The following is a 26,611-nucleotide window of genomic DNA, read 5'->3' as shown; positions in this document are numbered from 1 at the left end:
TTTAAAAATAACTCGACATTTCCTCCGTTTAAAATTCTTTGTTGGCCTTGCTCTTGTTTTTGGCTATTTTATTGGACAAACATTTTAGAAGAATTCATCATCGGCAAAGAAATTGTTTTTTATAATATAATAATCAATTATTCACTTTGGAAAACAACGCCATTCAATTCAATAACACACAATTACGTTTCCGAAAGAATGTCATCTCATCTCCTAGCCTCTGCAACCGCTACTACATTCGACAAGTATCTTCTGAGGAAGTACTCTCTCATGCTCTATCGTTCTCTTTTAAAAAAGAGTGTGGATTTCCATCTCAAGAATGAGCCTTCTCCATCCAGAAGTTACCGAGTGAGTTATTTAATTCCTGGTGAAGAATTTAGACAATATTTAACTGGAGAAATTCGGAAACAATTTAAACAGGCTCAACGATTATATAACGAAGAAAAGAAGACTCCCGAATGGTTTGAACAGCAACTAAAGGATGGATTTATTTATTTGAAGGGTTTAGAGAGAGCCTTTGATGAAGGATTCAACATGTCTCATAATAAGCGAAAGGCTATCCGATTGAGTCCACTTCTTCATATTCTCAAGTTAGCATGTGGAGAGCATGGAAATTATCATTATCATCAAAAATTGAAAGAGGTGTTCTTATTGGCTACATTAATGACTCATCAAAAAGTCGAGTCGTCGTCTATGACCAAACCTACTTTTAATCCAAAAACAACAGAAAAAGGGGTGAAGCAAAAAGTGACTCAATAAGGGTGTGCGTAGTGAATGCTTGCGATACTTGATGGTTTAATGACACGACCTGGATCCAGTTTTATCACTCATGGAGGATTTATTGTTAAAATCAACTCGAACAGTAATAACTGAACCCATTTGTGAAGATAATTACATGACAGACCTTGTGGAAAATAGAGAGGTTTTGTGTATCATAAGGGTTGTTTTGAACATTGTTACATTAAACAACAATTCGTCTACTGTAAATGACATGCGGACAGTGCCTCCACATCACCGACGGCTCAATGATGACAGTTAAATACCCTTCTTTATTTATGCTTTGTGTGCGATATGTCAAAGCATCAATTTCCATTCATAAAAAACAAAGTGTGTTCGAGGCAACAACGTTTATCACAACAACCACACGAGTATTCTCTCTCAGACGTCGTTGTGGTTTCACTTCTCATTTCGTTGTCCTTTGGTTTGTGCTCTTCATAATCTTCTCATCCACACACACACAGAGAAGTTGATTGTCGTTTCAGAGATTCTCTCATCAAGATTCGTTGAAACTTTCGCACCCTCTCATCCTCTCTCATAACACAGCGCTTGTCTCCTCATTTCGCATCCATCTCATCTCCTCCTCAAACAATTTATCACAACAAAAATGTCTCAATTTAATAACAGCATCGGTCTCTTCAATCAATCCGACAGTACCTCTCTCCTAGAAACCGTCACTCGTTTCTACAATGACAAGATCATTCATGATCATTATTGGCACCACTATTTAGATGATCATTATTATTCGGTTTCGTTCATTGTCGGAATGATTATTTTAGCCTTGTTTGTGTGTGTCATGCTTCCATTGAAAACCTTCTCAGTGCTCTATTATTGCATGATGGGACGTCGAAGAATTTTCAAATCGACGGCTCATGATCGACGACAGGAGGCATCCTCTTCGACCAATGCTTTGCAAGAGGAGTCTTCTCAAGAACGAGAAAATTTGAGAACATGTCATTCTTCTTCAACTCGGTCCATGAAAGATACATGTTTGAATGTGACAAAATTCATGTGTTTGGAAGTGTGTGCTGGATGGGTTCCTTCCTTTCTCATTTGTATCTTGTTGTGTTTGTTGATATTATTTGCATCGACCTTTTCAAAGATTCATTTTGCTGGTGCTGCCATGTTAATGAGTTTGGTCATGTTGTTTTGGTTGGTTCATTCAGTCATGTTGGATGGAGGCGTGTTTATGGCAGGTCTGTTTCGAACTGTGAAAAAGGTCAAAGCTCATTACCATTTAAGGAAAAGACAAAATGTGAATGCTCAAAAAATAGATGCCACTTCTACTGCTTTGGAAATGGATGAAAAGAATGGAGGAGTTTCATCGGATTTGAATCATAGCCATGATGCTTCAAAAAATCATCAAATGGAAACTTCAAATTCTTCATCGTCACAACAATCAAATTCTGACAACAAAGGAATTGCAACTGTGTTCGTTGAGGAATTGGGTCGAACCTATTTTGAGTCCTTGTCCTCACCAATTGTAAAGAAACATCCCATAGTGATCGGTCTCTTGGTGTTTCTATTATTTTGTTTGACATTTGGCATTTTCATTGTCACAACTGTTGTTTCTTCAGATTTTTGTGTGGCCTATGATCCTATTGAAGTTTCTACCTTTATCACACGAAAGAATGACAATGAAATTTGTAGAGAGGGAATTTGTTTCACATACATGACCATTTCGAGAGATATTTCCACACAAATGATTGTAAATTTCCAAGTAGTTGCCACTCGTCTCGACGATGCCTACGTTTATTACGGAACATTTAATCCTCAATTAGATTTCCAATTTAATTCAAATACTTCAAGCAAAGTTCAAGCAAGTTGCTTCAAACTAGATAAGGTCATCAATGAGATCTCTCGATATCAATGTTATGCCAATATACTCAATTTAACTCCATCCTCTTCGTATTATATGAAAAGTGCAGCTGTTGGAGTTCCAAATTATTCCTCTTCTCAAGCATCATTGATGGAAGATCCTATGGTGTATAAATTCAGAACAGCTCCGAGTGCATCCTCGAATTCAGATCGAGTTGTATCTTTTGTGAATGGTGGAGATTTTGCTTGGAAAGAAGCAACATTTCAATTGGCCTCTGTGCTGACAAATTTGGGAAGTAATGTGACAACGTGTCCTTATTTTGCAATGGTTGGAGGCGATATTTCATATGAAAATGGATGTCCTTATTGTTATCCTCGATGGGATCGATGGTTCAAGTATTGGGCCAAGTATATGGTTGTGAAAATTGATTATTCTTCATCGATTTCACACACGTATACATTACCTATTGCGACCGCTGTTGGTAGGTATTTTATGATTTTTTAGGATTCTAATGGTTTTTTATCCTTACTGGAATGTTTGAATGTTTTAACCAACCAACGTTTTTATTGGACATTACAATTCACAAAATTAATAGGAAATCATGAAGCTGGAAATTTCAAACGTTCTTCTCGTGTAACAAACGCCTACTACATTCGACTATTTCCACACGAAATTGAAACTACGACAGCTCCTGTTCCCTTAATCGTTGCGGATCCACAAAATTCAAGAGCTCTTCAATATATCCATTATCTTTCCAATCACACTGTCGTGATGGTTTTAGATTCATGGGTTCATGATTCTCCAGCTCAACAGGTGGATTTCATTGTTGGGTTTTTCTCAAATTTAACAAAGAACAATGATAAGGTGTACAAGAATCGAATTGTAGTCATTCATGAATGCATGTACACATCGGCCAAGACCAAGAGTTCCATTACATTGGAAATGAGAGACAAGTGGGAACATTTATTTTTAAAGTATAATGTGACACTTGTTTTGGAAAATCATGTGTAAGTTTTTGTAGTGACATGACCTTCATAATTATTTTGACATTTGAAATTGAAATTCATTGACTCGAAATTTCACACACTCTCTAGTCATACTTATAAACAGACGTATCCATTACGTTTTGGAAAAGTTATGGATGCAACTGCGAATCCACTTGGCTCCAAAGATGGAGCTCTCAATGATTACAGTTATGAAAGAAATATTTATGGAACTAATGGAGGTGTTATACTGAAAGAAGATGAAAAAGCCATTATTTATGCTGGTGATGGAAGTTGGGGTGCTCATTATTATGGCGACGTTATTGATTGGGGTAATCCAATATTTAGACAAATTGGCATTATTACACATTTTTATCATGTAATGACATTTGACAGACCGGACGGTACCTCAGTCATTCAAACAGTTGCCTATGGTTATGATGAAACCACTGGAAATGGTGTGAAAATTCAAGGAAGTGGACTTACCATAACCACCAAGTAAAAGATCTTATTCAAACCCTTAATGAAATAACCCTTTCTTAACAACCTTGAATGGTTTGAGATGTGCCTAATTGAGCAATGAAACAAAATTTCATTCCAACTTGATACAAGTCATTGCTTTTGGAAATTATTAGGGGTTGTTTGACGAATTTCTTGATCACTTTGAAGTGCTCGGAGATCAATCCAATGAAGTGAAAAATACCATTCATTACAAATTCATATGTATACAATAATTTTAATGATGAACATTTATTACATGATCAATCTCACACAATGTGAGTCATATCCATGTTGTCTGCTGTCTAATAGTCACATTAATGAGCTGCCTTATAATCTGCATAATCATCATCTGTTTCTTCCAAACCACCGTCATCATCTTCATGACTAACCAATTGGTAGAGTTTCCATTTTCCTTTCCAATGCTGCTCACACTGTGATCTATTTGGGATTTGATTCAAAAATTTTTAAAAATTCAAACAATATGTGAAATAGTTCATACTGGCATGAGTGTAGTGACTAGAAAATCACATACAATTGCACAAAAATTTCCAAAATTTCAACTGCAAAATGTTCCTCCAAACTTGCAGACTTGTTTGCAAAATAAGAAGGATCCTTTTGTCGTTTCTTATAATTATAAGCATACTCTCGACTCAAATACACCACATGAATAATAGCAGTTCCAATCGAATACAAGACAAAAATAAAGAAAATAATACTCTCAACCCAATTGATCCAAATTGTGAGTGGTTTCTTTCTTCTCACTGCAATCATGACCATTACAATGTAATTTTCAGAGCTAATTGAACATCAAATTCCTCAACCGAGAGATGGTATGTGGTAATTCCCAACAAGTCATTGACTTGAACGAAGGAAATGACCACAATTTTGAAAACACTCAACAAGTACATGCGCAAACGACGATTTCCCAAAGTCCATGAGTTGAGTTTTTTGAGGGCACGCCAAAGTTTTTGACGAGTTGAGAGATGTTGTTGTTGTGAAGGATGATCGACTCCACCGCTTCCGGATAAAGGTTCAGAGAGAGTCATGTTGTTTCGAACTTGTGAGATTAGTGGTAAATGATTGGCGAGGGATGATTTTACAATGCGAGCAAATGAAATTGGTCGCGATATTCAGTGAAACGTTTCCATCCTTATGTAAAACGGATGATTACTTTTGAAATGTCGTTGTTGTCAAAGAACAGGTACACTAACCTTGCATTCTTGTTTTGGACTTCTTCATCGAGCGAGTTTGAAAATTCTTTTAGAATAATGACGTAGGGTATACTGTTTCTGCTCTTTCAAAGTACTCTTCTTGGTCTAAACTCCAGCTGTTTTGATTTCAAACAAAAAAGGGTACAACTATCTTGTAACCTTGTTCCAAGTTAATTTGTTCACGTTCAATCTCATTCTGTGAATCTTTCAAATATCAAATGCTTTCGTCTTGTTGTCTCACATAAAATTCGTATTCTTAGAATTGAATTTGACGAACCATCCCAAAAAAAAATACATTTTCACAAAAATTCACACACGTGTTGCCCTGTTGGTGTCTGACTCATTGCTATTTTGAGATCGATCGTCCTTTGGACGAGACACTGTGCGTTTTTATTCTCATTCCTTCTTTTCTTTGCTACAACAACAACATGCCACGAGAAAAGACTCCCAAAATAAAGACAAAAAAGAAGAAAATTTTACTTACTCCAGAGAAGGTCCTTCTCTACAAGTACCATCGAGAAACCGTTCAATTACATTTTCAATTCGAAACTGAAATTGAAACCAATGCCATCTATGAGAAGAAACAAAAGATAATTAAAAAGTATGGACGAAATAACATGAAGATTAAAATTCCGCAAGACTTGTGGTCCCGAAGAACACAACCTTCTCATTCGATGACGACGACAACAACCTTTCCTGCCAACAAGATTCATGATTCTAATGTCTTTCTCTGTCGAATTCAAAACGATGATGGTTCCATGTGTAAAATCACAGCATGTCTTAATTCAAGCTCATCACAGAGATCCAAAACGTCATTGGAATTTGAATTTCCATGTGACTTGATCAAACAAACCATTTCTGAAAACTTTACTGAGGCCTATATATTGGGAACTGATTACGTTTTATTCACAAGATCTGTACATGCGACTCACGCTCCGTCAAAACCAGAGATTGATAGGAAACTCAAGTTGAGTGCAGTGTCAAGACCTTCTGAAGAGGTATTGAAGGGTATGGCTCAGGAAATGTCTCGTGTTGACTTGCAGGACAAGATTGAGAAGATGTCTTACAGTGATTTGACAAAGATTCATGAATACATTACATGCATTTCATCCCCAACACCAATAACACCAACAACATCAACAAGTTCGACAACCAATCAAGCAGCAAATGCTCCGTTCGAGTTAAATCCCGAATTCCCTTTCCCGACCGTAGCTCCAACAAGTGAAAATCTCAATGTTGATCAGGAACAATTGGAAGCTCCACAGAAGTTGGCAACAACATACCCTCTCGTGAATGAGATAGAAGCTTACTTACTTGATACAAACATGGCTGTTGGTACTGGGGGTCTTTTACAAACCAATACAGATCCGTCAAGTGCCAATACAGATCAGCAAGAAGAAGAAGAAGAATCGGACAATGTCATGACCGACGAAACTGATCGTCGTAATGGTAATAGTTTCCTTCATCAATATTACACCCAAAACGGACAAGTGTTGTCAAACCCAAGCCTTGTGGATGAATTCACCTCTCCAACTGAATCAAATTTGATCGAAAGTGAGTGGGATGAAAGCCCCAGCGAGGAACGCTCCAAGGATTTGCTATCGATTGAAACCTTCTTCTCCAAGATCCATGACGAACTTTGAGATCCCTAAAATTCCTGAATGGTTTGAATTTCCTTAAACAAGTGTGAGAGCATTCTCTGCATTGAATTTGAATCATTTTGTGTTCATTTGTTTTTAAATCTTGTATCCATCCAACAACAACAACAACAACAAGTAAAGAAACCATGCTGCTTGCTGAGCAGGTCATGACCATAAAATCCATAGTCATCATCCATAAACGATCATCACAATGATGATTACAACCAAAACACAACAAGAAAAATGGGCAACACTCTCATGCCAGCTCTTCAATCCCGATCAACGGATTCTTCCATCTTTAGCGGTGGAGAAGATGAATTCTTGTCCTCCAATAGAAAACTCTATCGATTACCTTCTCTGCAACATGTGTTTGCGAAAAATCATTACATTTTTGTAGCTCTTTATAGAAAACGATCACTCAACAAATTTACTCCGATATTAGAAATTGATTTATGGGAAGAGTGGATGATGAGTGAAAGTAAAGAAGCAGCCGCTTCTTGTAAACATCGGGAAGAAAAGTATCCCTTTATGAAATTAATTGAAAATTCTGTATTGCCGTATTTAGGACAAGAAGAAGACAAGGAGCATTTGATGAGAAAATATTCCAAAGCGAATAGTGTGGATAATATGAATAATACGAATCAACAAGTTCGTCAAAATCATGATTCAGAATCAACTAATAATCTCTCCGATGAGAGTATGATGGATCATGCTTCTTCAAGATTATCAGTGATGGATCAAACCGAGAATGTACGAGTTGAAGAGTTTCATTTCATGCATCCCAATGATGAGGAGTCAACCATTCATATTGATGTGGTGACTTTGAAGAGATCAAAAAGTTTGAATGATCAAGGAAATTGGATTGAGTCGACGAGTCATAATTTAAGCGATAGCGACATGAAAATTACATTGGATGATATTGAAATCATTGGAGCTGTGTGTGACGGCGTGAAATTGGAAAGAAGAAGATTATTCATGAGTCAGCTTAAAGAATTGTGTGAAAAATTATTAATGGAATATTATTCGACGTCTACAAATTCTTCCAACTCGTCGTCTGTGGGGTTATCAACGACGAAAAAAGAAAAAGCATTATCGTCCTATTCAGAAGGTGAAGATCAATTCATGAAAAAGATGTTCAAACCCAAGACTGTAGAATTGATAACATGTGACAGTCTGAGGTAGCAGGTGTTTTCAGACTCCTCACGACCATTAGTGTCAGTATTCAACAAATAATTTATCAGAAACAATCTCCCGCAAATGTATTATTATGGTGCAACACATGAGTCAAATCTTAATACAAGTAACAGAAAAGACCAATATCTGCCTTAAGATGCTGGAAGTTACGGAACAAAGCATCCTTTCTTTCTGTAAATATACGAAACAGGACTGTATTGCCCTTGGCGAATCGTACCAAAGTGAAAGGATCTTCTATAAACTCCATAATTGTGAACCAGTATTCATCTGCCAAATCTGAAAAGTTAACATCAAGCTTTTCAAATAGTTTGACAGTAGGTTGTGAGTTATCAATCGGTGTCTTTGGAAGAAGCATGCAAAACGATGCCGGATCATTGTACCTTAACGCAATATCAAAGAAAAATGAAATATAATCGTATTCATCAAAAACCCATTCTTCGAAAGTCATACGTTCAGATTTTCTTCCCTTCTTCAAGTTTTTCAAATACTTGTCTTTGTAATCTTGCATGAAGGCTTCTTGCAAAACAGTTGATGGAATGTAACTACAGTGATCCAATCTTTCACTAAGCTGTGCCAAACGAGAGGGATGAACAAATCCCATACCAAAAACACTCTTATTCTCATTGTAAACGCGACATACTGACAATAAATTGGGATATCTCAAATTTTCCGTCGTTACTGGTACTGCGGATGTAGTGCCGTTCTTTGCCACATATTCCTTAGCTAAATCTTGCTCAAACAAATACAGAGAGGTAAAAAAGTTTTTAAATTCGTTTTCATTGGACCAACAGTGCCCCAGTTTCAATTTTTCAGCCAACTCACAATACAAATGCACAGCTCTGAACCGGAGACAATCGATAAAGTGTTTAGGCTTTTGTTCCAACACAAAAAGCTTCCAATCGAATTTTTCCATCTTAACCTCATCATCTTCCTTCTCAACCTTTTCCTCGTTTTTTTGATCTGCAACCACAGGATGTTTTGATTGGGCCAATTCCAATCGTTTCCTAACTATATAATGCAACCATGTTTGAAAATTGTAGTAGTAAATAAATGTACGAACCTGCGTCTTCCAACATTTGTATATTGCACATTCGCACAGCACAATTCACACCCATTTTTTATCTTGCTTGTTGAACGTTTCTTTTTTCTTTTTAACGAACATATATGACGGATCAACAATTGCCAATCCGAAATTTAATGAGGTTAAATGTACACGAATTCTATCGAAGGCATCTGATCCTTCGTAGAGATTGGATTCGAAATATTAGTAATTTAAACGAGCAAATATTTTCGACCTTAATGTTCTCAGTGTCCTTATTTACTTATACTTTGAATAGTCTTCTTAATAAGATGTAGCTTCACCTTGACTGTAAATGTGACCCGAGCTAACTTGCAACAAAATACTCAGTTCTATCTGAGAGGTTCCTCACTCTATTGCTCAATCGCAATATTCAAAGAATTTACTCATGTGAATTTTACCAATACATATTGGTTCATCGATTCAATCTCGAGATTTAGCAGTGGTCGGGAAATTCTTCTTCAATAGGATGTCCTAACATAAAAAAAAAATGAATCAAAAGCTGATCAAAATCAACGCAATTCTTAATTCCAATCCGAAATTTGCTCTATTGAAGCAGCATGTTGGTATGATCCGATCATTTTCTTCCAAGCCGACGAATTATCAAGAATCAACAAATTTGGATATAATGAGATCCCTGTTGTATATTCCTGGTAATAGTGAGAAAATGTTGAACAAAATTCATTCCATGAAGGAACGGCCTGATGTGTTTGTTCCCGATTTGGAAGATTCTGTTCCATATCATCAGAAAGAAGAAGCAAGAAAAATCGTGAGAGATTTTCTCTTATCGACTTTTACACCAGATTTAGTTTCCGAATATAGAATGCATATTATTCCTCGCGTGAATAGGGAATGGGAATTTCTTGAAAGCGATTGTGAAGCTGTGGCAATTCCAGGAGTTGTATCCGCAATTAATGTAGGAAAGACCTCCTCCATTGCTGATGTTTTTGATATAGATCAGCTGTTGACAAGAATTGAGAACAAATTAAATGTACCACAATATACATTTAGAATTATTCCATCCATAGAATCGGCAATAGGATTGGTACATGCTTATCAAATTTGTAGCTGTTTACCTCAAAGAACGATTGGAGTTGCATTTGGTGGAGACGATTATGCACACGATCTTGGATTTACAAGAGATACAACTCAAGTGGTTGAAAAGGAATTGACATTTGCAAGATCTGCTGTTGCAGTAAGTAGTCGTGATATGGTTGTGAAATTTGAGAATTGTTGATTTTGTCAATTGCTCGTTCTTTTACTCACGTGCTAAATTTTGTGAAAAAGGTTGCAGCAAGAGCGGCAGGTGTAAGTTTTTAATTCTTGTGCTTTCATTTGTATTCATTTAGTCATATGAACATTTGTATGTGACATTTTTGTGGACATTATGACCATTGTAGATTCCATCATTTGATACACCCAATGTAAATTTCAAAAACTTGGATGGTCTGAAAGAAGAATCCATGGCAGTGAAAAACATGGGCATGAAAGGAAAATTTGCAATTCATCCTAGCCAAATTCCAGTGCTCAATCAAGTGTTTGGGCCCTCATCACATGAAATTGAAGAAGCAACAATAATTGTAGAGGCTTATGAAAAAGCAGCAAAAGAAAACAATCGTGGCAGTTGTCAAGTGAATGGCAGAATGGTCGATATGCCTGTTTATCGAAATGCAAAACAAGTATTGGCATGGGCTAACAAGACCAGAAAGTAAAGAATTTGTTCTCAATAATGTTGTTGTATCTTTTGTGTATATTGTGTCGTTGTGTCTTGCCATCCAGCACTGAGAAGCTCTATAGCTTCTATAAGCATGTTGTTGCCAAAACATGACACTTTTGGAACGCCATTAGTTTCTTTTCACACATACAGTTCGAAAACATGAATCGAGTTCATCTACTTGGATGGAGGGGCGGGCCAAGTTTCATACAAACCAACAACGGCACTCACACATCCACTAATACCAACCACAGCGTTGTTGAGAGACCAAACCTTGTAACCACCATTACCAGCCACTAATAAATCAGAAGTGTTCTTAATAATATTTCTAACAATTTGAGATTTTCTGTCACTAATCTCTTTCAATTTAGCATCAATACTTGAGAGTCTTGAATTTTTGATTGGATTGCTTGGAGTTGGAACAGCCGCAGCATTGGAGGGCTCTACCAGAAAATCACTCAAATTCAAAAATCCTTCAGGTAAATCCCTCATACAATCAGCTTTTTCTCTCAAACACCGTATTTCTTCATTAAAAGTATCAAAAAAGTCATATACATCTGAAATTAACATGAGCAACGTTCCAATAAACCACATTTTACAAGATGTCTCTGAATAATGCTTGGCTCGTGAGTTGTTAAATAATTTCTGCCATACATGTACAGCATTGAGTTCTGTGACGTCATAAAACAATCCAGCCTTAGCTGCCCAACTCGCATGATCATACAAAATATAAATGGAAAGAAGGAATTTTTGAGAAACTCTCACAAAATCAATCCATCTTAAATTTGGTCTTTTTTCTCCCAATTTTTCATTATTCGTTCCTTTTTTCCAATGTAATTGATATAAATTAATGACAAATTTATAAACATCCAAAAGACTACCAATGGATTTAAAAAACCGAAAAACTTTCCGAGCGTCAGAAATGGAAGATTCAAAATTTGAAGTTCTCTTCAAGGCTTGAGTATAGAATGTTTTGGTTTTTTCCAAATCAAAGGCTTCATGATGAATCAGAGATGTTGTTGAATCGGAAGAGGATGAAAATAAATGTTTGAGAACTAATTGTCTTCGAGTTTCAATTCCATACGACACAACTTTGGCTCCATATTGAAGGATCTTGGTTACCCGATCCCTTCCCGATAATGTATCCATGATTTTTACAAATTGGGAGAGAAAAATATAAATTGGATGATCCATGATGATGATGAAATGTTTTTTTGAAATATTTCAATGAGAATTTGAAGATTCGGAATTGAATACTTGTGAGAATTAGTGGTTGTTGTTGTCGTTGTCTTTCTTCTTCTTGAAAGATGGTATTGTTAATTTTCCGAGAGAAGATGACACTTTTATGCGTTTTTTTCTTGTTCACAACGTTATGATGGTTCAACTGAACGTTTCCAACTGAATGATAAAACTCAACGATTAACAGTGATGACAGTTCGTTTTCAAGGTTCGAACGTGAATGTAAAATTTGTGGTACTTCTTTCCCAATATTGTTTACCAACAGCGCACTGATTGCAAATAATCACATGGATGAAATTCTTTGCAACATTTAATTGACTTTTATGATTTTTCTCAATATTTCGAAAGAATTGGAAGAACTCTTGCGTTTTTTGCAATTTTTAAACATTGTGCAAGCCAGGAACATCCAAGCCAGCATTACCATGATGAATCGTGGATTTTCCAGTTCCTCTTTCTATCAGAACACTAAGTAAATAGTTTACAACAGGTACATGACCGCTGTCACAAGCCCACATCAACGGTTTCCAACCGTTGAATGTATACATACTCTTTGTTACATGCATGTGAAACCATCTAATATTGTCCTCATGCCTCTTCAAGTAGGTTTTTATAAGTGCAAGGATCGTGGATTTTCCAGTCCTCATTTGAACTTTTCTGGATCAACATGAAACCATTACTCCATTACACTGGTCTGATGTCCTGTTTTGAGTGTATGCACTTCTGCATGATAAGAGCACAAATACTTGTTGTTTCCACACACTTTACATTCATGTGAGGCTAACTTTTCAATTTGTTCCTTCATCAAGCATTCACCACATTTCAATCCTGTTCTTGTATTTTCTGTTGTTGTTGTTGTTGTTGTTGCAGTTGTAGTAAATGGTTGATTAGTTGTCGTAGGGGTTGAAGTAGGAGGAGGAACTAATTCATAAGTCCAAAAACATCGACTCTGTCGAACAGCATCATACCATTGTTCAATTTCTTCTGGTGTACATCCAGATGGAGGAGAATCATCAAACATGGTCGTTGGTTATTTTTTTAATTGCTGAACTTGTAAACAAAGATCTCCCCTTAAAAACGTTAAATATTATTGATTTGTATTTTCGTTTTGCGGATCAATATTGCCCGTTATTATTTTTTCGTAAAGTGTCTGTAATACTTGGTCATGCTCTAAATTCTTTCGTATGTTCTCACCAAAAAGTTTACTCGTTGTATCTAAAATATTTTCCCATGTCGGATATGAATTGTATGGTTCAAAATAATCAAGAACAGAGTAATCTTCGGAATTGTCTGGCACACTTTCAGTAGTGTTGTTGGCTGTATTTGCTTCATTCATTTTTTGATCCAAAAATAAAGATCAAGAGAACCAAAAGAGCTTTACAATTGAAAAAGTAAAGCTTGAGAAAGGAATTGAGCGAAATACATTTCTTTCTGCTGAATTGCAGTCAAAACGAATCGAGACAACCTTAAAAAAAGTGAAAGCACAACAAATTAGGAACAATTTCGTAACGGTTTTTCTAATTTTGATCATAATGACATGGGATGAGTACGTCCTTTTCACCTTAGCATCAAAAAAAAAACCGTTACATCAGAGTTGGAGATTTTGGCATCTGGCAGGACCATCTCTTTCGCATAGATTTTTTCACACTTGTTTCAACCATCTAACACCCTTGTAAATAAGATTCTCACTAGATCCTACTAGATCCCTATATCCTTGTACATTTTCATCCTCACCTATTTATTTGTAAATTATTGATCTCTTCTCTATTATTTTATTGGATCATCAAACAACATTCATCAACAACAACATTGTATATCATTCTATTCAACATCTATCTGCCATCCTACTCATTGTGTCAATTTCTCAATTTTACCGCCAATTGTATTACAATCTTTCATTTTGTACTTTTTCAACACTTTTCATCACAAAAGTGCCCTTCTTGTATTTTCATTCACATCAAGAAAAAAAAACAAGGCTACTACTACTACCTTCTTCTTACATTCTATAGTCTTGTACCATTACAATCCAAAGAACGATTAAGCCTTCGATTCAACGACACGTCCTCGATTACTACTTTTTACAATTTTGTATACGTTCATCATTGCCTTCTGTTAACTCTCGCACACAACATGTTTAAATTATTTGAATTTGATGAAGAAGAATCTAATGAATGGATTTCCTGGTCCTCCTCTCCTTCGTCGTCGTCATCGTCGTCTTTATCGGTTAAACATCATTTTCCTCATTTAAGATTCACCAACAAGTTGTTACATGATGACACAATTTTGCAACATGAGGAAGAAGATGGACACGCTAAAAGAACTTTCAATCTCGTTGTAGCATTACCAAAGGATGTTTGGACTGAAATATTTTCCTTTTTAAGCACGCATGAAAAGTTGACACAACATGTTTTCATTTGCAAGCCTCTCAATGATTGTATTTACCAATCGATTACTTCCTTAAAGCTAATAGGAATTGAAGCATCCAAGGAGTCCATAATGGCTCAACAAACAATGACAAGGAATGCTTACTCGGAAGATGACAAGTGGCTGATGATGCCATATGTCACTCCTTCGCCATCAACAACCTCCAATGCCTTGTCACAGAGTGTGGTGACATCTCATTCCCAATCAAGATCTCTATCATATGCCTCTAGAATGTCAAGCTTGAGAAGAATGAAGCAATCAACACAAGTTCCTTCATCAACATCTTCATCCAGTTTAACAAGCTTGTCAGATGTCTTCAAGAATGAACTAATTCTTAATCAAAATCCTCTCGTACGCATTCTTGAACCATTTTCCAAGCTGACTCATTTAAGTATTGAATTTTCTAAAGCTCTCACTGGTGAAGCACTTTCCTTGATCCTTAACAAATTTTCCCATTTAGAATCCTTGTCTCTCATTCACTGCAATGAACTAAAATTCATTCACATCACCTTCCCAATGGCTGTTTGCAGTCATTTAAAAAAGTTGGAGATTCGAGACTGTCGAAACATTCAGGAATATTGTGGAGGACTCAAAATTGATTGTCACCTTCTCAAATACTTAACCATCACGAGCACTCCGTGTGTGAATGATCGATTTTTATCCAATCTCATCGAAAGAAATGCAAGTACTTTACAACACATTTCTCTCTTTGGATTGCATGACTTCTCACATTTATGTATGGGAAAACGAATGAGCGAACTTGTCCAGTTATCACTCGAACGTTGTAAGAATTTTTCCAAATTTCATCTTCCGATCAAACAAGTGTGTACTGTATTCCCTGCACTTGTAGATTTAGATCTCAGTTACACTCAATTTAATGACGAAAGTTTCAAGTCATTGACACACGAACAACGATTAGATCATCTTCAAGTTTTGACATTGGAAGGATGTAAACAACTTAAAAAACCCACAGTTGGAGTTTGTAAATCACTCCACACCATGAATTTCGATCTTTGTAGTGACTTGGAAGCAGTAACCATTCCATCTGGTCACTGTCCATCTCTAAGAAATCTCAGTATGAACAATACGAGAATGAATGACAAGTCTCTTGAAAGAATTTTCAATGCCAACAATCACAGAGGAGTGAGTATTGAGGATTATCAAAATGGATTGGTCTCTCCTCCTATCAGCAAATTATCAGCAAAGAAATGCAAGCTGATTTTCAATCCAAAAATTACGTCCTATCATTTGGAAGAATTAGATCTTAATGGATGTTTTAATTGTTCTTCTGTGAAAGTTGTGGATTTGAGCAAGCAATCACTCAAGAAGTTGAATTTGGGATGGACTAAAATTTCAGATGATGATTTGAACAAAATTGTGACGACATGTCCTTCATTGACCGAGTTGTCGCTCAATACTTGTGACAATTTGGTGAATCCACATATTGAATCACAATCGTTGAAGAAAATTTCATTTACAGGAGCTCACTTTTTACACAACCCTGTTTTCAAATGCGACAAATTGCAACAAGTTGATTTTAGAAATTGTGACAACTTGGAAAGTCCAACATTGGTTAGGAAAAAGAGGTCAAAAACGCAGGAGCGAGCTGGGTATAATGTGGTGAGACGACTGAATTTTGATGAGTGCTTGCCAGCCACTAGTAACAGCAGTGACTGCTCACCATCTACAGTAATGCAAAAACATACTCCTATTTTGGAAGCACAAGATGATGACAATGATTACTGTCCGTCACCAAATATGCTACATCCAAAAATGAAAGTCATTGAAGAAGACGAGGACAATTCGGCAGATCATGATATTTATCCAAGATCGAGAATTCTCGCTCAATAAGTGTTCATATAAATTACCATTCATGGGAATTCTTTCACGCTATATCAAAACCTAAAAAAATCAAATGATTATTTCAAAAATTGTTTAATTAAATTTTGGTTTTTTACTTTGAGCCTCCATATTTGAAATTTTCATACTCAATTCTTGAATGACCTTGTTTTGATCTTCAAGCATTCTGCTCAATCTCGAAATGTCTTCCTTATTTCTTTCGAGTTGACTGTACATGTCCTGCAATCGATATCTATCTTCAAACTTTCTCTTTTTGATGAAAGAATCGATATGAGGTAATTGAATGGCAGAAGATGAGTGGTCTTCAACGAGTGGGTTTGTAGTGCTACTACCACCATCATCGTCAGATCCCAATGTCAGAGCGTCAATACTTGGTAGCACTTGCTTGTGTGAAGTGGATGAGGGTGTTAAGGGTGCAGCTCCTGCCATGCTCGTAGCAACAGTAGCCAATGACGATAATGGATCTATTGTTTGTGAAGAGCTTGGGGAAGGAGAACTCAGATAATTGGTACCTGGTGCGAAAGGATATGAGGAAGCATTGATCATGGGTGTCGATTGTCCATGAAGGAGAGGAGTGGAGCCCATGGGATACAGTGTCGAGGCTGGTGTGGTTGATGTCGTGGTTGCTGCTGCTCCACCACTATTCGAAAAGTCAACCATCATCATGGCTGATCCCAATTGCTGTTTTTCTGCTGAAGTCATTGAGTCACGATCTTCCTCTTCGAGTGTTGTGGAGGTAGTAGAACCTGGACTCGTAGTGCTGATTGTATATGGTGTCGTCGAAGTGGTAGATGTGGTAGAGAATGTTCTATGTGAAGTGGGACCAGCCAGTTGTTGAGGGCTTGAAGTTGTTTGCTCACGTTTTCGTTTTGCCAAATCGAGCATCATTTGACTTCGACTTCTTGATCGAACCCAAAAAGCGTCTGAGACGCAGATCAATTTGTTCTTCGAGTCATAGATATCAATGTACACCACTCTACTGCTTGTATTTCCTTTCATGTTGTTAATCTTTGAAACCACTGGAAATTCGACAAAATATCTGTGGTTGTGATGATCGTATGAGAAGAATGATTCTGATACTGTTTTTCCTTCTTCATTGTCACGAAGTTTCATGTAACATTTGCAACTCTCAAAGTCATTTCCGTGAATAATGATATGGTCTTTGATACTGCAGTTGTGAGTAGTCGAGTGTGGATGTTTTGTTTTTGGGTCATTCAATCGCCATCCTTCCTTACAATCCATGTAAGCTGGAAATCGTTGATGATAGCCACCTACAAAGTGAAGTGATGGTTTTGATGGACCCATATATTCATTGTGATGATGATGCAGTGGCTGTTGTGATGGGCTGTAAATTGGCGACGAAGATGCTTGTTGACGCAAATGTTGTGATGATGGATGGTTTGTCGTGGCAATGGGTTTTGCAATTGCATTCTGGTTTGAGTTGGAAGTGGAGCCGAGTTGAGAATTCATTTTTTTTTGAGTTGGAAATTAATGACTGGCGTGAATGAATTTCGAGTAATGTGGTTGAAATTGGTCTCGTGGTTGAAGAAAGTATTCGTGAACACTGCGCAGTAGTGATGTTGTTCGAATCTTTGCAAGATTTCTTGAAAAGAGGGTTTGATTTTTGCAAAAGTGGAAATTCCCAAAGGGATGTTACGTTCTCGAGATGAGTATTTACAAGGGAACCTAGAATGAAGTTAGAGGAAATTTAAATTAATCAATGACGAATCAAAGGAATTATGAGGAAAGGCAGATCGGAATATGAGCGATATTAAGCGCACTACTAATAAGCTTCCAATCTTAAAATAGAGTCTATGAGATGATGTTATTGTTCGTGTGATACTATTACCGTATCAATATTGATTGAGGTCTAAGCGAGGACTTGTGAGTCGTTTGAAGTCTCTTTCAGCTCGAATATGCTGCGGACTGAATGAGTGGGTTCAAAGTTCCGTTGTTTTTTTTGATTTTCAAAATACAATCGGAATCCAGGATTGTGCTTTGCATCGTCATCGTCTTCGGTTGCAACTGATTCAATTAAACTCTACGTGTTTGCTCCACGCATCAGAGAAAGTGCCGTTGGCTGGGTGTTGGATAATGCGTTCATCAATCAGATTGAAGAAAGGAATATGAAGAGCTTCAATCGGTAAAGGATGTCATGGCAAAGTGGTTGAAGAGGAAAGGTGTGCTCACCTTTTAAGGACAATTTCGTTAAAAAGCGAAGTGTTGCAGATCTAGTTGAATACTCGTGAAAATTATACAACCGTGGGGTGAGAATTGAGTAGCGTACGGTGTATGCTTTTATAGACGAATTAAGAAACCATTTAAGGCCTACCATTATTCGCTTCTTGTGATAGCCATTAACGATAAGGCTTGATGTTTGGAACGTTCCTTTAGCACGAACAAGATCATATGCCGATATTAATTCTTTCTACTCCAATGTTACCCTCACCATGAATAAAACCCAGTGAGTACTTTCACAAACACACATCCAAAGAGATAAACAGCTCTACCAAAACACATCCTTAATTTGATTCAAAAAACGATCTCTCACTCATATCAATAACAAAAGCCCCTTCACACAACAAACAGACCTGCACTCGCTCACCACCACTTCCGCCCAACGACCTCTCATTTGACCAAGCTTTTCCAAAACCATCTTCCGTGTTCGTTATATTTCAGCAACACGTCCCTTGAGCGGTGACAATCACACATTAAAAAAACGTCAACATCACTCGAGTGTGTGGTGTCCGTCAGCCCGCAGAAAACAACAACAACATCACACAACACACACTAACAGCCTCCTCTCTTTTGAACTCGCCGCCGCCATAACAACAACATCATCAGACATTCCTTGTTCTCGCCATCTATATTATTGTCAACTTTTATCGCTTTTGAGTGTGCAACGTTTTATTGACATTTATCACTTTTGTCACTGATCTCATCATCCGTGTGGTTCACTTTACCATTTCATTATTATTATTATACACGAAACGATCATCATCATTAATAATAATAATTTTTTTGTGAACTCTCATCTTCACAACAACCAACAACAACAACAACAAACATCACCACCGCTCAAGATATTCCAAATTCAACAACAACAACATCATGAAAAACACTCTTTCTTCTCTCTTTAAAAAGAATAATGATAAAAAGTCAGGTCGAGACTCCAACACAACCAGTCCATTACCACCTGGAGAACATCTAGAGTCATCGACCTCGACCAGTACACAAGCAGTTTCAACCTCCAATTCAAGCTCTGATTTGAGTTCGAGTACTGCGAATTCACCAACCTACAACAACAACAATGGTTCCTTCTCCGGCTCTTCCAATGCATTGAATCATTCAAATTCCTTCTCAGGTGGAATTTTCAACCACTTGTCAGAAGGATCACTTCCAGAAAGTACACAACTCTGTTATGGAACCGTTCAAACACCATTCAACATGTTTGAATTGAACAAGAGAATGTATCAATTGAATAGTAGTAGTTTGTTGAACAAATTATCAAATCCTTCCACACCCAACTCGAGAAATAGTTTGAAAAATTCACTCAATGGAGGTTCGAATTCAAACGCTTCAACACCTCGTGCGAGTGTGAGTAGTGGTAATTCTTCACCAAGTGTGAATTCTGCATCCAATTCTACTGGAGATTTGAATAAGAATCCAACCTCACAGTTCACTATTACACCAACACTCTTGATGGGTAAGAGAAATGAATTGAATAAGACATCAACCGACAAGAGAAATTCATCGGTGTCTCCTGTTCCAGAGAATGCTCGAAGCAGTTCTCCTCTTGTGACCGCTACAACTTCGACCAATAATAGACAATCTCTCAAAAAGAATCAAGTGGAACCAACTCAAGATTCCAATTCAGTGGGTGCCATTGTGAAATCTGCATTGAACGACAATGAAAAAGTTATTGAACTCATTGTGAGCTTCTTGGTTCCACACAAGGATTGGATTAAATCGGTATCGAATAAGACAGAACTCTCTCATATTCGAACTGTTTCCTTGTTGAATAAGAAATGGAATCAATTGTACTTGTCTCCTCAAAGTGAAAATGTGAATCAATTGTGGAATGTCTTGATTGTTGAATTGAACAATAATAATGGATCTGACAACAACTCTGAAACAGATACTGCTGCAAGTGATCTCACGAACAGCAAGAAGTTTATTCAATTGTGTAAGTAGTTACTTGTGTGTGCAAATGATTGGCATTTGACAAGCAAATTCAATGTTCATTTGATCCAACATGCTCTTTCCACATGATCAAAATATTTCAAATCTTTTGATCCTTCCACCTTGTTTTTGATCGACTTTTGCCAAAATTTCGCTTTACTTTGCCCTACTGATATTTGACATGCCATCGCGTGTCCACCCACACACTCGAACCTTTTCTGCCCTTTGAAAAATGAATGAACACAAATCATCATCCACAACAACTGATGCCACTTCTACGAAATCTTCCAAACTATCCGTCATTTCATCGACTTGCTCTCCCACTTCAACGACTCCTCCACCCATCTCCATTCTTCAACGACCACTTGCTATTGGACGACGACGTGGTACTGTGAAACATACCTCTTCCTCCTCGTTTGTAATTCCTTCATCGACGTCATCATCTGTTTCAAATGTCCCTTTCTCTTTGAATGATGATATGGATGATGTGAAAAATGTGGATTCGAAAACACTCACATCATATCATTCATTTTCATTGTTGCAATCCTCTACCGTCTCCAATGATCTGTCCAATACTAATAACAACAATATTGATGTGGCTATTTCAAACTCCAATTCCAAAAATGGAAATGACGAATCGTCCTTGTCCTCGACTCCAACTTCCACTCCAACGTTATCCACAACAGATTGTAAACAAAACAATCTGAGTAATCCATCCACACCAACCATTGGTTCTGGCACCATCTCGAAAGGCTCTGCTAGAAAGCCAAAGCCAATGGAAACTTTCAATCCACAAGATTTTTACTCGGTTGAACTTTCACAATTGACCTATAAGGAAGATCCACCTGAAAACATTGTCATTGTTGACGGTCAAATTGAACATGCATCATTGAATAAGCTTATCGAAGAATTGACCTCTCACGTGAATTATGACATTCACTTTTTGCATACGTTCATGTTAACATTCAGAAACTTTACAGATAAGGAAACAATTTTCAAAAAGCTAGAAGAGAGATTCAACTACCCACCCAATTGTCCTCCAGAAGAATTCGCCACATTCAAACGTGAAGTATTGGATAAGGTTAGATTGAGAATTATCAATTGTATCAAATATTGGATTGAGAACTTTTTCGTTTTCGACTTTGACAATGAAATGATGCAAATTTTGAATCGATTCATTGAAATGGTTAAGAAATCCAACCAAACAGCATTGGCCTCAGTCTTAGAAAAAGCATTGGACCGTGTGAAAAACAACGACACAGGAAAGGTCATTACACAAGTCAAGGGTCCAGAAATTCTCAAATTGAAAAAGGGTCTTTTCAACAAGAAGAAAGAATATGGTATTCTCGATTATCCAATTCTTGAAATTGCTCGTCAAATCTGTCTCATTGACTATGCCATGTTCAAAACCATTGAACCTAAAGAATGTTTGAATCAAGCTTGGAACAAGGAACACCGAGTCACCAAAGCCCCTAACATTTCTAAAATGATTCAATACTTTAACTTACTTTCTGGTTATGTCGCAACAGAAGTATTGAGACCAGAACTCGAACCTGAAAAGCGTGTGAAAACCGTTGAGAAATTCTTGGAATTGGCCAATCACTGCAAGAATTTGAACAACTTCAATGCTGTGTTTAGTATTATGAGCGGTTTGAACTCGTCTGCTGTTCACCGTCTCAGTAAGGTATGGGATGCCATCAGTGAGGAATCTAAAAAGATTAGAGAAGATTTGGAATATTTACGTCAAGGTAACAACTTTTCCAATTTGAGAAATGTTCTCAAGAATGTCAATCCTCCTTGCGTTCCATTCAATGGTCTCTTCTTGACCGATTTGACATTTATCGAAGACGGTGCTCCAAAATATATTAATGGATTGATCAATTTTGGTAAATGTCGATTATTTGCAAAGGTGATTCGTGATATTCAGACTTATCAAAACACAAGATATAACTTTGAAGAATATCCTGAATTGAAGGAATTATTACTTGGTATCACTAAATTGAGTGATGACGAATTATTTAACTTGTCACTTCAAATTGAACCTAGAAAGCAAAAGAAGAAGAAGGCAGCAGGTGCATCCTCGACAGCTGGAGCTTCTGCATCCATGACCAAAGATGACGACGATGAGGACAAGCCAAAACCAAACATGGATCTTTAAATTCCACACCATACTGTCATATGCTGTATTTTAATTTTGTAATGCCAAAATGAATATCAATTAATCATGAACACAATTGTTGTTTTAATCATGATGTGAATGTTAAACAAAATCCAACCCAACACCCCTGGAGAGACTTCAAAAAAAAGAAAAAAATGCAAAACACACCATCTTCGGGTGTTGGCTCCAATGTTCAAGGCTCATCATCAGTTCCGAGCACAAATCCATCATCATCAGCATCGGGTACATTCTTTTCATCAACTATGGTAAACGAGAAAGATATTCAAAATGTACCAAAAGATGCCATCATCATTGAAAAGATTTTGCAAAGTATGGGGATTAAAGAATTCGAACCTAGAGTTACCGAACAATTATTGGAATTGGTATATAGATACGTTTATGAAGTAATTGAGGATTCTTTTGTGTATATGGATCATGCTGGAAGAAGCGATCTTGATTTGGAGGACGTTCGATTGTCCATTCAATCCAGAGTAAATCATTCATACACAGAGCCACCACCAGTTGAAGTAAGTTATTAATCACGAGGATGAATGATAAATTGGATACATATTTGGTTGTTGATACAACATGTTCTTTCGGAACACGGCCAATTGATCAATAATTATTATTATTATTATTTGATATTAATATTATAATTATTATTTCATTTTTCACTCATGATCCAATTTATAATGCTATTATTCACATACAAATAGTTCCTTCTCGAAGTTGCAAATCAAAAGAATTCTCAGCCAATTCTGCTCCCTAAGAAACCACGTGTATTATTACCTCCTCAACATTTATGTCTCGCCAACAGAAATTATCAATTTTCAAAAACGCCCACAACTGAAGAAGGAATTGCTGCAAGAAAGAAACGAAAACAAACAAGCCATGCAGACACCATGGATTTGAATGGTGGAGCAACGACCACGAATATTGACAATGCCATGCAAGACGATGTTTCTGCCGCCTCATCCGCTCACACTGGAGCACAAGAACCAGCTGATACCAATCTACCTGCATCACCATCCAATGAATAGATCCATCATCACTCACATCACTATGGATTTCAAAAAGAATCATAATTTTTCACTTGAATTATTCATTGAATTTTCACACAACCATTCAAGAGCAACCAATTTAAGGTCCGCCCCTTGTTGAACGATTACAAATAAATTATTTCATGACCAATCAATAATGATATCATCTCATCCAAAAAAATGCCTGGAATCCAAATCCTAAAAGGACGTAAACCTGTGAAAGCTCTCGCGTTCAACCCGAAAGGAAAGTTAGCTTGTGGAACGGTGGAAGGAAATTTGAAAATATTTAATGACTTTCATGAACCGGAGTGTTCTGTTCCATCATCGGCTTCTAATAATCCGAAAGTAGGTGTATGTGCGTGCGATGGATGATGAACCATTGTTCAATAATGTCTTTTTACTTTGATATTACTTATTCATAATTTATATTAATTTTTTCCTTGTTATTACAATGTTAAATTATTATATAATTTCTTTATTGAAAATGATGATGATGATTTACTATATTTCCGATTTTTATTCAATTTCCATTCACATCATCGTCAAAATTGATGTCCAAAATAATTCATATCCAAATAGCAGCAACCATCCACAACAACACCATCATCATCACGAGAAATTGATATTAAAGGATCCAATCGAGGTGATGTTACAAAAATCAAATTCAATCCTTGTTGTAGTCATCAATTAGCTTGTATCACCTCAAAAGGTTATATTCGAATTTTTGACACGAAAATTACAAGTTATAATGGAGGTGAATCCATTGTACATCTCATGGTCGGTGACACTCCTTTAAAACATTTGGATTGGTGTTGTAATGGATTGAAAATGGTTGTGGTTGACATTAAGAACTCAATTTATATTTATACTATCAAACAAACTCACGCTACAAATATTGGAGAAATTACCACATCTTCTAGTCTCGTGATTAAAGATCGAGGAGTATTTCCATGCGATATTACAGATATTAAATGGGATAAGCAAGGAAATACATTGTATATTGCAACAGGAATTGGAAAAATATTTTGTGTGAATGATGAAAAGGAAAAGATTAATGCATTTGTGACCTTGAAAATTAATTCACCCTCAGTTTCTACACAACCTTCTCAGTTGTTGACTCAGAAATCATCATTGGATGCAAAAAGTTCAAACATGATGGACACGTCCTCAGATGAAATTGACTCATCATCGTTGAATAATTTCCTAACGACAGATGCATCTCAATTTTTAGTGAGCAAGGGAGCTTTGACAAGTATGGATATTTCGAGTGATGAGAAATATCTTGTGGTTGGATCTGAAGATTCAGTAGTGTCAATTTTTGAATTTCCTGAATTAATATGTGCACATACATTCTCAGACATGAATTCACTGGTTGTGTGTGTTTCAGTGAGAGCCCAAGTTGGTACGAATCCTAACACTGCAACTTCTGCAAGCAAATCACCATACTCAACGAGTCATGTGTTCTTACCTCCAGTCATGGCGTGCTGCACAAGAAATGAAGAAAAACGAAGCTACATGCTGTATGTGATTAACTTGATTGATGGCACTCCTCTCATAAAGAAAGAAGTAAGCCAAGTGACACAAATTCAATTACATCCCTCTATGAATTACATTGCTTACATTCAAGATGGAAGCACCGAAGTCATTGTTGAAGAATTTGCCTGCTAATCCTTAACATGACTTGGTTTCTTTGACCCCCAAGATATTTTCCATGTTTTTGACATGATAGATTTATTTATTCGACGCTAGGAATGAAACATATTTCAGACAATCTTAATCTCCTCTCTTAATAAATTATTCGACCTCAAAGTCACCTTCCAACGCACAATAGCTACTATCATACACAACTCCAATCAACTCGTCACTTTCTGGAAAGTCTGAATGCTTCTTACCACTGAAAACTAGCCAGCCAAGCTCGTACTCAGTATCTTCTCCGCACACATGTACTCCACACAGAGTTCCAGAAGGGGCTCGATACTGAATACATTCTTCTGGATGCTTGGAGCTCAACAATTTCATGACCGAGTCGTACTCACTGGCATCAATCATTTGAAAATTACCTCCCAAACGCTCACACTCTTCACTATCATATCCAGAGCCAGACTCTTCATCACTGCCACGATAATCCTCGTCATCGTCTTTTTTCTTTTTCTTGTGTGACTTGTACAACTTGAGCTCTTTTCCGACCTCAGTGCTCGATCCAGAATGCCATGACCAATCGTATCGATTGACATAGACAATTTGTTTGTCCTCATGACTCTGTGCCAATGAAATACCAATGGAAGAACATCTTTCTAACAATTCCTTGCCAGAAATGTCTTCGTGATGAACAATAAAGCCTCCTACCCACTTATCCTCGGAATTGACAAATCTCTCTACAACCCATTTACCCTTGCGAGCTGCAGCACGATAGCAGAATTCGCTTTGCAAAATGGTACCACCAAATCCGGAGCTGATGGGTCCATTCACTCCATCATGTGCTTTGGTTTTACTGCCTTTGATCAAACACTGAATTTGACCCCATAATATTTCACCCGAGGTACATTCAAACGCATGAGTGCATGGAAATTTCATTTTGATCTTTCCTGCTGGCTTGCTGTTTGATTTGGATGATTCGCTCGTGGTTGTTGTTGATGATGCAGTTTTTGATGCTTTGGATGCTGATCCTCCTGTCGTTACTTTCTTGCTTGATTTCTCTTTTGGCATTTTTTTGACGCTAATCTTTCTTGTTGGAACTGGAGCTTTCCAGTTCGAGCTCACTTCAAAACCTGAGCACTTTCTCAACAGTAAAGCT

The 26,611-nt window shown here is 37.0% G+C and overlaps 16 protein-coding genes across 16 annotated transcripts; 10 read left to right on the top strand and 6 right to left on the bottom strand.

Annotated features, from left to right (window-relative positions):
* Positions 1–198: 198 nt before the first annotated feature.
* On the top strand, positions 199–759 carry C9374_009303 (uncharacterized protein; the record flags this gene model as incomplete). Its single annotated transcript, XM_044699476.1, has 1 exon — positions 199–759. The coding sequence occupies one exon, from the start codon at positions 199–201 to the stop codon at positions 757–759; it is 561 nt and encodes a 186-aa protein (XP_044544654.1).
* A 625-nt stretch (positions 760–1,384) lies between these two features.
* C9374_009302 (uncharacterized protein) lies at positions 1,385–4,081 on the top strand (the record flags this gene model as incomplete). Its single annotated transcript, XM_044699475.1, has 3 exons — positions 1,385–3,077; positions 3,192–3,603; positions 3,691–4,081. The coding sequence occupies 3 exons, from the start codon at positions 1,385–1,387 to the stop codon at positions 4,079–4,081; spliced, it is 2,496 nt and encodes an 831-aa protein (XP_044544653.1).
* A 313-nt stretch (positions 4,082–4,394) lies between these two features.
* Positions 4,395–4,857, bottom strand: C9374_009301 (uncharacterized protein; the record flags this gene model as incomplete). The annotated part of the gene is made up of 2 exons (XM_044699474.1): positions 4,395–4,518; positions 4,613–4,857. The coding sequence occupies 2 exons, from the start codon at positions 4,855–4,857 to the stop codon at positions 4,395–4,397; spliced, it is 369 nt and encodes a 122-aa protein (XP_044544652.1).
* Positions 4,858–5,719: 862 nt separating this feature from the next.
* Positions 5,720–6,934, top strand: C9374_009300 (uncharacterized protein; the record flags this gene model as incomplete). The annotated part of the gene is made up of 1 exon (XM_044699473.1): positions 5,720–6,934. The coding sequence occupies one exon, from the start codon at positions 5,720–5,722 to the stop codon at positions 6,932–6,934; it is 1,215 nt and encodes a 404-aa protein (XP_044544651.1).
* Positions 6,935–7,174: 240 nt separating this feature from the next.
* Positions 7,175–8,113, top strand: C9374_009299 (uncharacterized protein; the record flags this gene model as incomplete). The annotated part of the gene is made up of 1 exon (XM_044699470.1): positions 7,175–8,113. The coding sequence occupies one exon, from the start codon at positions 7,175–7,177 to the stop codon at positions 8,111–8,113; it is 939 nt and encodes a 312-aa protein (XP_044544650.1).
* A 109-nt stretch (positions 8,114–8,222) lies between these two features.
* C9374_009298 (uncharacterized protein) lies at positions 8,223–9,240 on the bottom strand (the record flags this gene model as incomplete). The annotated part of the gene is made up of 2 exons (XM_044699469.1): positions 8,223–9,133; positions 9,186–9,240. 2 exons carry the CDS (start codon positions 9,238–9,240, stop codon positions 8,223–8,225), a joined length of 966 nt encoding a protein of 321 aa, XP_044544649.1.
* Positions 9,241–9,693: 453 nt separating this feature from the next.
* Positions 9,694–10,915, top strand: C9374_009297 (uncharacterized protein; the record flags this gene model as incomplete). The annotated part of the gene is made up of 3 exons (XM_044699468.1): positions 9,694–10,398; positions 10,491–10,511; positions 10,604–10,915. 3 exons carry the CDS (start codon positions 9,694–9,696, stop codon positions 10,913–10,915), a joined length of 1,038 nt encoding a protein of 345 aa, XP_044544648.1.
* A 179-nt stretch (positions 10,916–11,094) lies between these two features.
* C9374_009296 (Peroxin 11b (Pex11b), putative) lies at positions 11,095–12,111 on the bottom strand (the record flags this gene model as incomplete). The annotated part of the gene is made up of 1 exon (XM_044699467.1): positions 11,095–12,111. One exon carries the CDS (start codon positions 12,109–12,111, stop codon positions 11,095–11,097), a length of 1,017 nt encoding a protein of 338 aa, XP_044544647.1.
* Positions 12,112–12,829: 718 nt separating this feature from the next.
* Positions 12,830–13,174, bottom strand: C9374_009295 (uncharacterized protein; the record flags this gene model as incomplete). Its single annotated transcript, XM_044699466.1, has 1 exon — positions 12,830–13,174. The coding sequence occupies one exon, from the start codon at positions 13,172–13,174 to the stop codon at positions 12,830–12,832; it is 345 nt and encodes a 114-aa protein (XP_044544646.1).
* Positions 13,175–14,283: 1,109 nt separating this feature from the next.
* C9374_009294 (uncharacterized protein) lies at positions 14,284–16,428 on the top strand (the record flags this gene model as incomplete). Its single annotated transcript, XM_044699465.1, has 1 exon — positions 14,284–16,428. The coding sequence occupies one exon, from the start codon at positions 14,284–14,286 to the stop codon at positions 16,426–16,428; it is 2,145 nt and encodes a 714-aa protein (XP_044544645.1).
* Positions 16,429–16,512: 84 nt separating this feature from the next.
* On the bottom strand, positions 16,513–17,907 carry C9374_009293 (uncharacterized protein; the record flags this gene model as incomplete). The annotated part of the gene is made up of 1 exon (XM_044699464.1): positions 16,513–17,907. The coding sequence occupies one exon, from the start codon at positions 17,905–17,907 to the stop codon at positions 16,513–16,515; it is 1,395 nt and encodes a 464-aa protein (XP_044544644.1).
* Positions 17,908–19,548: 1,641 nt separating this feature from the next.
* Positions 19,549–20,631, top strand: C9374_009292 (uncharacterized protein; the record flags this gene model as incomplete). Its single annotated transcript, XM_044699463.1, has 1 exon — positions 19,549–20,631. One exon carries the CDS (start codon positions 19,549–19,551, stop codon positions 20,629–20,631), a length of 1,083 nt encoding a protein of 360 aa, XP_044544643.1.
* A 220-nt stretch (positions 20,632–20,851) lies between these two features.
* On the top strand, positions 20,852–22,777 carry C9374_009291 (uncharacterized protein; the record flags this gene model as incomplete). The annotated part of the gene is made up of 1 exon (XM_044699462.1): positions 20,852–22,777. The coding sequence occupies one exon, from the start codon at positions 20,852–20,854 to the stop codon at positions 22,775–22,777; it is 1,926 nt and encodes a 641-aa protein (XP_044544642.1).
* A 155-nt stretch (positions 22,778–22,932) lies between these two features.
* C9374_009290 (uncharacterized protein) lies at positions 22,933–23,817 on the top strand (the record flags this gene model as incomplete). Its single annotated transcript, XM_044699461.1, has 2 exons — positions 22,933–23,304; positions 23,494–23,817. The coding sequence occupies 2 exons, from the start codon at positions 22,933–22,935 to the stop codon at positions 23,815–23,817; spliced, it is 696 nt and encodes a 231-aa protein (XP_044544641.1).
* Positions 23,818–23,997: 180 nt separating this feature from the next.
* On the top strand, positions 23,998–25,485 carry C9374_009289 (uncharacterized protein; the record flags this gene model as incomplete). The annotated part of the gene is made up of 2 exons (XM_044699459.1): positions 23,998–24,162; positions 24,400–25,485. The coding sequence occupies 2 exons, from the start codon at positions 23,998–24,000 to the stop codon at positions 25,483–25,485; spliced, it is 1,251 nt and encodes a 416-aa protein (XP_044544640.1).
* A 126-nt stretch (positions 25,486–25,611) lies between these two features.
* On the bottom strand, positions 25,612–26,523 carry C9374_009288 (uncharacterized protein; the record flags this gene model as incomplete). Its single annotated transcript, XM_044699458.1, has 1 exon — positions 25,612–26,523. The coding sequence occupies one exon, from the start codon at positions 26,521–26,523 to the stop codon at positions 25,612–25,614; it is 912 nt and encodes a 303-aa protein (XP_044544639.1).
* Positions 26,524–26,611: the final 88 nt, after the last annotated feature.

The sequence above is a fragment of the Naegleria lovaniensis genome (genome assembly GCF_003324165.1).
Source record: "Naegleria lovaniensis strain ATCC 30569 chromosome Unknown tig038, whole genome shotgun sequence".
Classification (NCBI taxonomy): domain Eukaryota; phylum Heterolobosea; class Eutetramitea; order Acrasida; family Naegleriidae; genus Naegleria; species Naegleria lovaniensis.
The sequence above is the reverse complement of the archived record's forward strand: the minus strand, read 5'-3'. Positions and strand labels throughout refer to the sequence as shown.